This window comes from Plecotus auritus (genome assembly GCF_963455305.1).
Source record: "Plecotus auritus genome assembly, chromosome: 1".
In the NCBI taxonomy this organism is placed as follows: Eukaryota; Metazoa; Chordata; class Mammalia; order Chiroptera; family Vespertilionidae; genus Plecotus; species Plecotus auritus.
Genome location: NC_137770.1, coordinates 198,325,875 through 198,339,911, shown reverse-complemented (window position 1 = coordinate 198,339,911; position 14,037 = coordinate 198,325,875). Strand labels below are relative to the sequence as shown.

The following is a 14,037-nucleotide window of genomic DNA, read 5'->3' as shown; positions in this document are numbered from 1 at the left end:
TCCGGCGGAGAAACTTCCTCCGGTTCACGGAGTTCCGCCTCTTTTCGGCCCTAGTCTATGGGCCGGAACGCAGGGGCGTCGGGGGTGGAACCCTGAAGGGGGGGGACGCCCCGCCGGCTAGCTTCCGGGCGCTTCGTGACTTCCTGGGGCGTGAGCGTCACAACCAAGGTGAGGTGCTGTCAATCCCTCAGAGGCATGCCGCCCGAGAGCCCTTACAAACTACCCGAGGGAGGTCCCTTGGCAAAGATGGGCAGATAAGGGTGTGTAATGGAGACCAGGCAGGAAAGAACCGAATCCTTATCCTCCATAGCGGAGAGCCAATGGATAATGTTAAGACTGAAAATTCAGGACGCTGTGTGTTATGTAGAGTCCTGGAAGTGAATATTTTTTAAAGTGGGGGGCTAAAAGTGGTGCCTCTGAAAAGGATGTCTCTCTAGCTTTTTTAAATGTAACAAACCTTGTAGAATTACTTGATTCTTAATCTGTGTGCTTGTATAACTTTAATAAAAATGAAAACAACAAAAAGCCATTGTAGCTATCAAAATTACAAATGTCCTTGGACCTCCAAACGTTATCTTGTAAATGATTTGGCAAGATTATGGAATACAAGGTTATTCGTGATGGCATGTTTATAAAAACAAATTATTGGAAACAAATGGCTGGCTTAAGTAGTTAAATTTATACAAAGGAATACTATTCAGACATGAAATTGGAACTGAAATTACAGGAAAGACAATTTAGAACATTGCATTGGCATGCTACAATTTAGGTGGTGGGGGGAAGGAGGGCTAGAATATGTAATACACATACTGGTATAAAATATTCCTGGAAAGGTATATTTTTAAAAATGAGTAACTGGTGGCTTTTGGGAAGATGAATTGAGTGGCTAGGAGATGGATGGAGGGAGACTTTCCATTATAAATCCCTTTTATACAGAAAATTAAATGATGCTTATAGTGGTAACTGCAGGAGTCCCAATGAGAGCTCTGATATATTAGGGTGAGGACAGCAGGAGCAGAGACTGAGAAGCATACGAAGCACTTGATCGATGGGATGTGGAGGGAAGGGGAAGGAGTGTAGCAAGAGTCTCTGGTTTCTGGCGCGTACAGCTGGGTAAATTGTGATGCCATTCCCCAGTAATGGGAATTTGGGAAGAAGACAAGAAAAAATGAGTTCCTTTCTTTACTTGCTGGACTTGAAGACATTCTGGCCGAGGATATCCATCAGGTGGTTTGGAAATGTGAGGCTGAAGGTGAACAGAGCAAGTGAAACAGGATTCTCAGGGAGGGAGTCTCAAGTGAGAAGAGATTGCAGCTGAGCGTCACAAGAAGTGGCCAGAGATAGAAGAACCAGAGCGGAATCCGAAATTACCTGGAAGCAGGCCTGAATAAGGATGTTAGTGCAGGCAGATTACTTGGAAAGAAGCAGCAGTGAGGTGGTGAGGAGTGTGAGGCATGGGATGCAGAAATGATAGCAGGAAGCAGTTCCCGCTGTGGGCAGTCGTGGTTGAGGAACCTTGTAGAGCAGTGGTTCTCAACCTTCCTAATGCCGCGACCCTTTATACAGTTCCTCATGTTATGGTGACCCCCAACCATAAAATCATTTTCGTTGTGATCCACAGGTTGAGAACTGCTGCTGTAGAGCCTAAGACCATCGGAAAACACATATTTACATTTACAATCACAACCCACAGGTTCAAAACCGCTAGCAGGGTCGCCTAAGACCATCGGAAAACACAGATATTTACATTACGATTCATAACAGTAGCAAAATTACAGTTATGAAGTACCAACGAAAATAATTTTATGGTTGGGGGTCACCACACATGAGGAACTGTATTAAAGGGTCGCGGCATTAGGAAGGTTGAGAACCACAAAGGAGCCTGAGCACTGTCCCTCTGAGGACTGGAACGTTTATCAGCTTACTCCTGCCCCCTTTGGTTGAGTGTGTCCCTGGGGGTATTAATTCCCCAAGCTGTTGAGGGGCTTCCATCGCTCTGGAGAAAGCCCTGAGGCGGAAAAGCACACCATGGGACTTGTCTGGCTGCCTATAACTGTCCACCACCGTTGAGATGAAATCAGAGGTGGCCCAAGGAGTGGGACTCAGGCCTGTGTTGGACAAGAGGGCAAAGAGTGTCTTTCAAATAAAAGTCCATAGACAACTGTATATCTGATGACATAACATACAATTTCCAGTGCAATGTCATATAAATGTTTTTTTATTAGTGAAATACTTCATTGCATTAAGGGTAGAAATAAACATGTCAAGAATCACATGAAATGAACCAACTATACAAGCTACATGAAGAGCATTCAGGTCGGCCACAAGCAATTAACTCCAGTAATAACACCTAGAAGGCCAAGTATGAAGGTCACCTTTTGCAGAACTCATATCTCAAGCAATGTAAATAAAAAATTAGCCTCCCTTAAGTAAAAGCCCCAATAGGGGTTAGTTGTATAGTACTTGCTCCATTAGAACATTAGTGATCTTTCTAGAAGTGAGGAAATAAAGCCTACGGGGAAAACCTGGAGCTAAAAGTGGCCAATCCTACTTCCTACCCTGTGTTCAACTCCTAATTTTCCTTAAGAGAAGTGAGGTCCCTCTCTCTGATTGGTTTCTCCCTAAGTTGAGTATCATAATACAGGACACCGGTGTTCTGTGATTGTGACAATCACAAAGACTTTGGAGGTCTTTCCAGGAAAATGGCTCCAAGAGAGTGAGCATGAGGAATAATTTGTTATTTTCATCTAAAACCAAGTAGGTAGTACATTCGTGCCTCTTAACCAATATATAATCTTGACTGTAGTTTATGGGTTTGCCACAGACTTCTCAGAAGGCAAATATCAAATGTGATTTTAAGCCAAGTAACTTAAGAATCATATAGAAATAATATGGTTTTGGTCTCCCTGTCTGTGGATTCAGTCTAAAGGTATATATCATTAACTGTTAACATTCACACTAAAAATTTCCTCCTCGCAGATGATTATATCCTGATAATAGGATGAACTAATGAGTATACACTGGCTTATCAGGTTTATTAGTGTGGATAAATGGATGCATAAAAGAACAAGATATGCCAGTTATCTAGTTAAATATTGATAAATTTTTAAAAATCTAGATACTTGGCATTGTTGAAGATAAAATATTTTCAAATTAGTTTTTCACATTTTGTTGATTTGGGGTAACTATAGGTTCTATCTTACTTTATAGAAATGTTAAGATTTTAACAAATTGCCCCTTCAAGAAAGGAAACATTACATGTTGCTTTAGTGTACAGAGGGAAAATTAGGGCAAATAAGCTAAAGTGATTTATTACCCCATACAGGGATCAGAGGCTGTATTTGTGAAATCCATGGCTTTTTCCCCTTCATTTGCTTACACTGAAATCCAGTTTTAACTCCTGTAGAATTATTCAGTTGTTAAGAAATTCTGTGTGCATTTTGCCAGATAACTGTGTAGATTTCTCAATCAAAAGTTAATATTAAACTTAGAGAATTAAAAGAATTGCCCTTAAATAAGCTTGAATTCTGTGACATAGGATGGTTCCCAGTCCTCTGACTTAGGTCACACCAGAAACCAAAAGGTCGTCTCAAGAAAGGTGACTTTGCTCTGGTCCCAAGGGACCTTCATAAAACACTTTCTGTGCAATATTTTAAAATAGTGTCATTCTGTCAACAAGATGATTGTCACAGGAAGTGTAGGGCACATTTTCTCCCTTCAGTAAGTGACAGTGAGCCACAAAACAACAAAAGGAACCAAACCTGAGGAAAGAAGAACTTATAAAAACAATTTCAAAGTAACCAAGAACACTGTCCCAAAAGAAATGTCTCTTTAGTGTAGTCAGACTTCCTGAAATGTATGTGCCACTTAGGCTGTAGATGCATGGATTTCCTGTACTCATAAATAATTTTACAAATAATATTGTAATTAATACAGTGTCCTATTTAGCAAGGGTGATGGGGGGAGGGGTGTCAGTTATTGATTACATTCTCTCAGGGGCATCTTTCCACATCAAGATAATTTCAACGGAAAAATAAGTTATCCACAAATCTCAGAACTAGCATTTAGTTCTGCTCTATATGAAATATCTGCACTGTCCTCACCAACATTATCTCTGCATTCTTTCAGTTCACAAAAGTACACGTAAAAAATCCTCAGGTGTTTATCACTATGGACTCATTAGGTGCCTCACTCCACCCACCCCCTTCCCCACTTGGTTCTTATAGGTATGAAAGTAGTCAGAAGACCAAATTATTTTCCTGGAGGAATTATGTATTGACAATTAACATAAAGTGCAATATATAACTTTTTTAAAAGAGGAAATTGGGTGCATTTGAATGATGTACTCAACAAGGCTACCATTTTACCCTGGGCTCCGAACTCTTATTTATTTCTGGTTTTGGGGTGACATGAATGGTGGAATACAATACAAAGTTTAGTGAATGAAGCATACCGAATAAGGTTAGACCAAGTAGCATTAACAAGTGACGCAGACATTATAACCACAACAGTGGTCACAAAATTCTGGAGCTACCAGCACCCAACAACAATAAAATTACTATACAAGACTTTATTAAATACTTGCTAGACACATGAAAAACAAAACCCTTCATCAGGGACCACGGATCTGATAGAGCCCAGTGGCTAACACCAGCCTGTTGTTTGAGCTCCAGCCAAATGCTCTCATCACTTGCCAGTTCTGGTCCCCTTCTCTCAACAGGCAAGGAGCCTGTGAGGATGCGACGGTTTCCCCACGTCTGATCCAGATCAGGACAGCTCACCACGGTTCCTTCGCTAAGCTCAGGCCAGGGTTAGGTTCGTATGAGGGGTGCTCTTTCATCTGCAGTTCCCTGCAACTCAGAAAAAAGAGGACAGCAAAGTTAGGCCTTCAGGTCAGAAACATCTCTCCACGTGAAAAGGGTATGGGAGGGGAGACGGAAGGAGGAAAGACTGATTGGAAGGCTATAGGTCATCAGTTGTCCCCCTCACCTCTCTCTTCTCTCAGCCTGACTTTTCCTTAACATTCAGGCCTAACCCTCTTGAGGAGGCCTGTTCTGACCACACCACCTGAGATCCCAGAGCAATCAGTCCCCTTCCCTGTACTGACTCGGACTATAACCCTCATCACACTCAGTTGAATTTGCCTCCTTCCTGATTTGAAATCTTCCAGAGAACTAAGTCTCAGAGGTGGTGGTGGGTGTTCAGCCATTGCTTGCTTGTTGAATACGTGGAGATGGTTAATTGCAGGAGCAGTGATAACGTTTACATGGGCTTTCATCGGTGCTTATGAAAAGGTCAGACTGGAAGTGAGATCACTGGTAGAAATGGCAAAATATGGGGAGGTAAAGTACAGCATAGGGAATATAGTCAACAATAGTATGATAACTAAGTATGGTGCCAGTGGGTACTGGAAATATGGGGAGGGGGAGGGGAGACACTTTTTTAAAGTATATGATTGTGTAACCACTATACTATACAACTGAAACTCATACAAAATAATATTGAATACAAACTATAATTGAAAAATAAAATTTTAAATAACTGGAAAAAAAGTAAAGAAATGGCCTCACACCTAATTCAGTGTAACGTGATGGGCATGGGTTAAGAAACAATGGAAGAACTTGGAAGATGGGGAAATCTGTGTTAATGTTATTCAGGTGGTTTCAACCTATCATTTCCTGCTTCACGTGGGGCTCAGGCAATTAGCTGAGGCAGCTAGGAGGAAAAATAAACGGCCTTTATTGCTAAAAGGGAAGCTGCTGAGACTTTAAGAAAGGCTCCTACAGAGAAGGCTCCTTGAAGGTATTTAGGCCCCTGGGTTGGCCTGCTGGTCACTTAGGAGGCCCACCCAGTTGTTTATCCCATCCCTTTGGTTGCTCCCATCCCTCCAGGAAAGGAACTACAACCCCTGTGCTAATCATTTATGAGGCAGTGATGACTCAGAGGTGGGTCTTTGATGATATCACAGATTCTTCCCAAGCAGGTCCTGGTTGCCTTGCCCTGTGACCTTGGAGCTGTTTTTCTTTTATCATATAACTAATGTTTACTAAGCTCTTACTAAATACTAACACTGGGCCAAGTGCTTTATGTGTAAATCACCTAATCCTCACGAAAAACTCCTAAAGGAGGCTCGAGTATTCTCTCATTTTACAGATGAAGAAACTGAGGTACAGTTTCTAGGGACACAAAGCTACTAAGTGGCAGCATTAGGATTTGAACCAAGGCAGTCTGATAGCAAACGCCAGGTGCTTAGCTGTGATATATTCTTCCTTTTCTTTCAGGTTACTTTCAAACACGTAAAGCTTACTCCCAGGGATTCCATTCCCACCACAGGAGCCCCAAACACTGGACAGTACCATTCTATCACCCCTCCTTGCTTCTCATTTTGTCCAGCAGTAATATAAGCACGAAATCACTGTGCCCGGCATAAAAGCTCAGAATCCACCCCCAATGAGCCAGCTGGCAGCCCTTCAGTGAAGCCCAGTTGAATTTTAAAGTTATCCAGTAAGAAATTATCCAGTAAGAAGTTCCTCCAGCATCTGCTCACCTCATCCATGGATCCCTGTCCTCGGCAGGCAAGCCAGGTGAAGATCAAACCAAAGAACACACCCAGCGCCATGACAATGTAGGGTATGTTGCTGATGATGGAAGTAGTGTTTATCACAGACTTTAGTCGACTTGCAATCTCTTTATCAATGAGAACACTCTAGGGGAACAAGAAATAGTATTGCTTTGATTACCAAACATCCAAGGTATAACTTTTTTTTGCTGTATCTTTCTTCCAAATCATTAAATGCAATTTGGATATGTCCTCCTGTTAGCAAACCAGAGATCATGAAAATCCATTTATAAATTAGTATAAACAGAGGGGGCATTCATTCATTAACATCTTTCTTTCTCCCTTTTTCTTTTTCTCTTTTCTTTCTTTTTAAGTTTTCTTTCTTTCTTTATTTTTTTTAATATATTTTATTGATTTTTTACAGAGAGGAAGGAAGAAGGATAGATAGTCAGAAACATCGATGAGAGAGAAACATCGATCAGCTGCCTCTTGCACACCTCCTACTGGGGATGTGCCCGCAACCAAGTTACATGCCCTTGACTGGAATCGAACCCGGGACCTTTCAGTCCGCAGGCTGACGCTCTATCCACTGAGCCAAACCGGTTTTGGCAAGTTTTCTTTAAAGAGTACATATTAGTTTTACAAAATGTAAACCACTCAGTTATTTTTTACAAAGTTGTTATCAGAAAACATTTTACAACACATTGGCAAGGAAAATGAAGCAAATTAAAGACAATATGGCAGTCTGACTCACGTTTTGTGAAAAGTGATTTTAATTTTTTCCCTTTTCTTGCTTTAATGTGTTATGAAATTTTCTACAAAGAACAAGTATTTTTAGGGAAAAGAAAAAAATAATAAACCTTTTTAAAATGCTGCTATTTACAACAAAAGCCAGTCAATTGAGATTTATTAAGGGGAAAACCCACAATTTCCCCTCTTGAAACCAGGTTGAAGTGAGAGGGAAACTGCGGAGACAGAACTAGTCAATGTGATATGAGATTCAGAAAAATATTATCAGCTGTGTCTTAAATGGTGGGTGTTTTCTGAGCTTCCATAATATGCTTTTACTAGAGGCCTGGTGCATGAAATTCGTGCATGGGGGGGGGGTGTCCCTCAGCCCAGCCTGCACCCTCTCCAATCTGGGACCCTAAACAGGCAATCGGACATTCCTCTCACAATCCAGTACTGCTGGCTCCCAACTGCTCACCTGCCTGCCTGCCTGATTGCCCCTAACTGCTTCTGCCTGCCAGCCTGATCACCCCCTAACCACTCCCCTGCCAGCCTGATTGACGCCTAACTGCTCCCCTGCTGGCCCGGTAACCCCTAACTGCCCTCCCTTGTCAGCCTGGTTGCCCCTAACTGCCCTCCCCTGCATGCCTGGTCGCCCCCATCTTCCCCTGCAGGCCTGGTCACCCCCAACTGCCTTCCCCTGAAGGTCTGGTCCCCCCCAACTGCCCTCCCCTGCAGGCCTGGTCACCCCCAACTCCCCCGCCCCTGTAGGCCTGGTCCCCCCCCAACTGCCCTCACCTGCAGGCCGGGTCACCCCCAACTGCCCTCTCCTGCAGGCCTGGTCCCCCCCAACTGCCCTTCCCTGCAGGCCTGGTCCCCCCCAACTACCGTCTCCTGCAGGCCTGGTCCCCCCCAACTGCCCTCCCCTGCAGGCCTGGTCCCCCCCAACTGCCCTTCCCTGCAGGCCTGATCACCCCCAAATGCCCTCCCCTGCAGGCCTGGTCCCCCTCAACTGCCCTCTCCTGCAGGCCTGTTCACCCTCAAATGTCCTCCCTTGCAGGCCTGGTCCCTTCCAACTGCACTCCCCTGCTGGCCATCTTGTGGTGGCCATCTTGTGTCCACATGGGGGCGGCCATCTTTGATCATATGGGGATGGCTATCTTGTGTGTTGGAGTGACGGTTAATATGCATATTACTCTTTTATTAGATAGGATTAACAAAACTTCAATTTACACCTAACATTTAGAGATATTTTATTCATTCATTCATTCATTTATTTATAGAGAGAAAGGGAGAGAGAGAGAAAAATAGATTTGTTGTTCTACTCATTTATGCATTCATTGGTTGCTTCTTGTATGTGGCCTGACCCGGGAAGGAATCCGAAACCTTGGCCTACCGGGACTCTGGTCTAACCAACTGAGCACCCAGTCAGAGCCTGGAGATAATATTTCTGTGGGTATACTGCAAAAGAAATATTTTTTCAGGGAAACTCCTTTCATTGGAACCAAGACAGGGTCTGTTTCTTATATAATTGTTTATCAGAAAGTAGAAGAAACTCTATGCTATGATGAAGGCTGAGGCAACCATGTATCACTGAAATTAATGGGCATATATCACATTTTATTTAACCATTTCTTATTTTATTTTTTGGTTAATCTTCACTGGAGAACATTTTCCCCTTGATTTTTTTAAATATATTTTATTGATTTTTTTTTACAGAGAGGAAGGGAGAGGGATAGAGAGTTAGAAACATCAATGAGAGAGAAACATTGATCAGCTGCCTCCTGCACGCCCCCTACTGGGGATGAGCCTGCAACCAAGGCACATGCCCTTGACTGGATCGAACCTGGGACCCTTCAGTCCACAGGCCGACGCTCTATCCACTGAGCCACACCGGTTAGGGCTCCCATTGATTTTTTAGAGAGAGTGGAAAGGAGGGAAGGGTGAGAAAGAGGGAGGGGTGGGGAGAGGCAGAGAGGGAGAGGGAGAGGGAGAGGGAGAGGGAGATTGATGTAAGAGAGACACATCCATTGGTTGCCTACTGCACACTCCCCGACCAGGGCCAGGGATCAAACCCGCAACCCAGGTACTTGACAAGGGTGCTCCAGCTGACACGCTGACCACTGGAGCACAACCACCACCAGAGCCTTTAACCATTTCTTTAACCACCTCACACACAATTTTTATTAATGTTGCCAATCATTTTAATTGTACCCCCTTTTCCTCCTCCTCAGCTAGCGAACAGTAAGCTGACGACATTTTACAAACTGGCAGGGTTTCAAAGGAGGAGACACAAAGAAGGGTTTAATTGAACATCTATTTGCGTGTTGATGTTACTGTTTCAACAGTGTCTGGCATTGCTTCACAGACCTCTGCATTTTGTTTCTTGCACAGCCAGCTTCCCAGGAGGAAGTTTTAACCAAGTAATGTGCTCGAGAAGGGAAATTTCTTTCTGTTAATTTCAAATCTCAGACATTAAGTGCATTCGTGTAAACACATAAAGAAATTTTCAGAGGACAAATAGGCTTTTAAAAATCACCTTTCCCCTCCACCCCTCATATGTAACAGGACACACAGCTACAATAGTAGACATCGACATGGGAGAGTTCCAAGCTTCCACAGCTGAAGCCACCCGTGGCTCTCCCCCAGGACTCACCTCGTTGACGTGCATCACCGGGAAAACCATGGTTCTGATGTTTCCCGTCTCACTGCAGGAACAAAAGAGGAGATCTTTTATAGACACCCTGATCGTGAGGGCACACTGGTCTGGAGAGACACACTTAGAGGAAAATGCCAGCACACTTATTTCATTAAATTACTCAGAACTTAAAGAGACTTGTTCATTATCTTTGCAAACACATATCGTTCAGAAGTTAGATTCTAATCGTCAGTGTAGCAATTCCAAGTGTTGCACATTTATGTACACTGTTTTTATCAAAACACAAGATGCTGAAAGCAAATTCCTCAAAATGATTACAATTCTCCCAAGAGTCAGAGGGGCGGCTTCGGCTGGCAGAACAACGCTGCCAGTCCACAGAATGTTTTGTGACCAGGCTGCCAGGTATCATCTTCACAAGAGGCCCAGGAAAATTGCTTACTGAGCATTTACCAGCTCTGCACCGGTGTTTTGAGGGACATTATTTCATTTAATTCTCACAATAGCCCCATGTCCTAGGTTTCAGAAAGTAAATTATGGCTCAGAGTAATTTGTCCAGGACCACCAGAGTAAATGGTAGAGCCAGGATGGTAATTCTATTTTGATTCTAAAGCACTAGACCTTAGCTACTAAATTATACTGCCTCAGAAACACACACGGGTGACAAATGCATTCGTGCAACCCACATTTGCGTCCTAGAAATATCCATGATTGTGGGGTTAAATCTAGTAAATTTGATGGGGGAACCAACCAAGTTGTATAGATAGAAAGAATAGAATAAATATAGGATATTATGCATCGTTTTGTATCCTCTTTCTTCCATTCAACATTAAATCATAAGCGTTTTCTAATATCAAAAAAATTCCCATTGAAAAGTTTGAGCAGGAGACTGTACTTGGGAATCCTGATTAAGTAGCGATTTTCAGATGGAGTGTTGGGAGGAAAGGCTGGACACAAGAGACCATTTTAACTATCCGAGTGGAGCTTGTGGCTGGCCCTGGGCGGGAGCGGTGGGGACGGGAGGAGGCAACCAGAGTCAAGGCGAGGGAAACGCTTAGAGGAGTGGCCGGAGCTCATTCTGTAGCCTTCCTAGCTGTGTGAATTCAGCAAGTTACTTAACTTCTCTGTGCCTCGTTTTCCTCATCTGTGAAATGGGGATAATACAAGGCTATTGTGAGAAATAAGTGAGTTAAAATATGTAAAGTACTAAGAACAAGGCTTGATTCGTGGAAAGCACTTTATATGCATTAGGTTCAATAAAATAAGTAAATTCCAAGACCAAGGCTAGTCCTCCTGAGGGGTAAGGGTGAGTGGACTTAGAAGTGGGCTGTCTCCCTCCCAGCATCAACCCCACCAGAAAGTCACTGTAGGAAAAGGACCCTTTGCTTCTGTATAAAAAAGCAAAATTTACCTAAAGCCATCTATTTTTTTGACATAAACGTTGATTTGGAACCTCTTGGCTGCTCTTAGGATAATTCCAGTCAACTGCAAACCACAGAAGTAGAAAGAAAACATTATTAAAACCACAAACACATTTTTTTTTCAATAGCGTACCATTTCTGTGTGGTTCTTATAACAGTGTGACCACTGCCGTGTTTGATAGGCACAGGGGGTCAAAGGAAACCTGACCCCAGAACAGAATGATAGACGTGGATTATTTCTAGGTGCCTGGTAGACCAATGTTTCTCAGACGTTAGTATGTGTGTGAGTTCTTATTAACATGCAGGTTCTGACTCAGTAGGTCTGGGGTGGGGCCTAAGATTGGGCATTTCTAATAAGCTCCCAAGATGCTGCCACTTTGAACAGCAAAGCCCTAGAGCAGTGGTCGGCAAACCGCGGCTTGCAAGCCACATGTGGCTCTTTGGCCCCTTGAGTGTGGCTCTTCCACAAAATACCACGGCCTGGGTGAGTCTATTTTGAAGAAGTGGCGTTAGAAGAAGTTTAAGTTTAAAAAATTTGGCTCTCAAAAGAAATTTCAATCGTTGTACTGTTGATATTTGGCTCTGTTGACTAATGAGTTTGCCGACCACTGAGCTAGAGGACCTTGGCAGAAGGGAGATCTAACAGACACCCTGAGGGATGGTTGTCACTGCCAGAGAACAGTGCCCAGGTGTGGTCGGGGCCCACCCAGGAAGAGTAGCTGCTGCTGTCATCTAAGGTTATGGGACTGTGCCTCGGCCTTCGTAACAAGCACCTGCTAACAGTTTGGCTGATGAACAGGAACCTACTGGTGGCTACGAGGGAAAAGGGAGAAAACCACACCTGATCTTAGTCACAAAAATAAGAACACTGACTTCTCAGATACAAATGAACTGAGTGTAGCAAAGAGTGAAGTCCCCCCAGCCCCCGAACTGCTGTGCCAAGAGAATGTTTTTCTTTTCTCTTATTGTGCCATATGTGAAAAAGCCCACGAATGAAGATATCTGGCCTTTAACTCAGTTCCTACAGTGAGAGGCTGTTGTTACTGTAGACCAGGGGTGGGGAATCTTCTTTCTGCTAAGTGCCATTTGGATATTTATAACATCATATAAAATTATCAACTTGAAAATTAGCCTGCTATATTTGGTCAAACATTTAATTAACTCACCCCTAATGCCTTGGCAGGGCCAGACTAAGTGATTTCGTGGGTCTTATACGGCCCATGGGCCAGACATCCTTCATTCCTGCTGTAGACAGTCAGGGAGCTCCAGGGAGTCTCCCCCGGATGGCACAGGGGGAGGTTCTTACACTGAGAGCACCAAAAGCTAGAAAGATGCATGAATCGGGCCCAGCTCGCCAAAAGCTAGGAAGATAATTGGGTAGAAGAAAAAGCCCTCCCCTCCCCATCCCTATAAGAACACAGGCTTGAGCTGGAAGGAGAGATGGTCTTTGAGACAGGAGTCCACCATTCTCCCAGGTCATGGCACTTGAATAAACCTCTTTCCTTTTGCATCAGCGCCTGTCTCATAAGTTTGGCTTTCATTACAGCAGGCAGTCACACTGTGAAACGATACTCATATCCTTTTATGGTTTTCTTTTTTCTCTTCTATGAATATAGGATTAAAGTGTATGCATACCTGGTACCTTTTAAATGAATAGTATAGAATAAGCTCTCAAAGGAAGAGGTTTGCCAAAAGTGACTGAAGCTAATATATACACAAGGTGTCCCCAAAAATGTATACATTCTAACAGCTGGTAGCTCAGTCAATGCTTCTTTTTCAGATTTAACCCACTGGAATTAATCATTATTTGTATACATTTTGGGGGGACACCCTGTATTTAAATGTTAACCAAAACATTTTTGGCAGTAAACAGAGGAATGTCTTCAATCTTGCTGATCTGTGCCCCCATGGGAGAAATGTATGTTGAGGTCCAAGGCTGGTGACAGAAGACTGACCAGGTTACCTGGGTCCAATCTCAGTTGTTTTCAGTGATGGAACTTTCACTGTTGCTGTTTTGTTAATGCAGGTGTGCTGGTGTTTCTGTACATTAGGTCCACAGAGTTCAGCCTTCCAAATGGAAGAATAGGAGGCTATCCACTACATTGCACTGAGCTGAGTTTTCTACATTTGATTGTATATGAAAGGGAGACAGTAGACTTAAGAGAGCTAAGGACAAAACCATGATCACTGAATGGACAAAATGAAACGTATGGTCTTTTACCAGAAAGAGGTGTTTACTCACAGGATTAATGTCCACAAACGTCTCGTGATGGTCCTTATTTGGATGCATGCCCTCTATGGCAGATACGAAACTCTGATCTGCTTGGTAGAAGTGTGGGAAGGATAAAATAATAGGTGCCCCTGCATTTTAAGGAAACAGAAACGAATGATGTGGTTCCCAAAGGCTAAGATAAATATAGTTTCTGACCACAAACCTGGTTGCTAAGGGGGGAAAGGCTACACATAAGTAAGCTTGGGTTGGAGCGGGCAGGCTAAAATTCCATTCTACACCTCCTCGTTCAGGGTTTATACTCCATTTTCTGACATTTCAATATTTTATTCCACAATATGTACTGAAGTCCCAGCCAAACTATTCTTTAACAAACATTCAACCTAAAAAGTAAAAGCTTTATACACATTATTGTAATTAATGTTCCCAGCAGCCCTATGAA

The 14,037-nt window shown here is 43.2% G+C and overlaps 1 protein-coding gene across 1 annotated transcript in view; it reads right to left on the bottom strand.

Moving 5' to 3' along the window:
- Positions 1-2,200: 2,200 nt before the first annotated feature.
- Positions 2,201-14,037, bottom strand: part of SCARB2 (scavenger receptor class B member 2) — a 60,362-nt gene continuing 48,525 nt past the window's right edge. The window contains exons 8-12 of the mRNA XM_080687071.1: positions 13,608-13,726; positions 11,356-11,429; positions 9,945-9,996; positions 6,548-6,706; positions 2,201-4,850 (exon numbers count right to left, since the gene is read on the bottom strand). Coding sequence (XP_080543197.1) covers positions 4,812-4,850; positions 6,548-6,706; positions 9,945-9,996; positions 11,356-11,429; positions 13,608-13,726 — 443 coding nt within the window. The 3' untranslated portion in view covers positions 2,201-4,811. The remainder of the gene's footprint in view (positions 4,851-6,547; positions 6,707-9,944; positions 9,997-11,355; positions 11,430-13,607; positions 13,727-14,037) is intronic.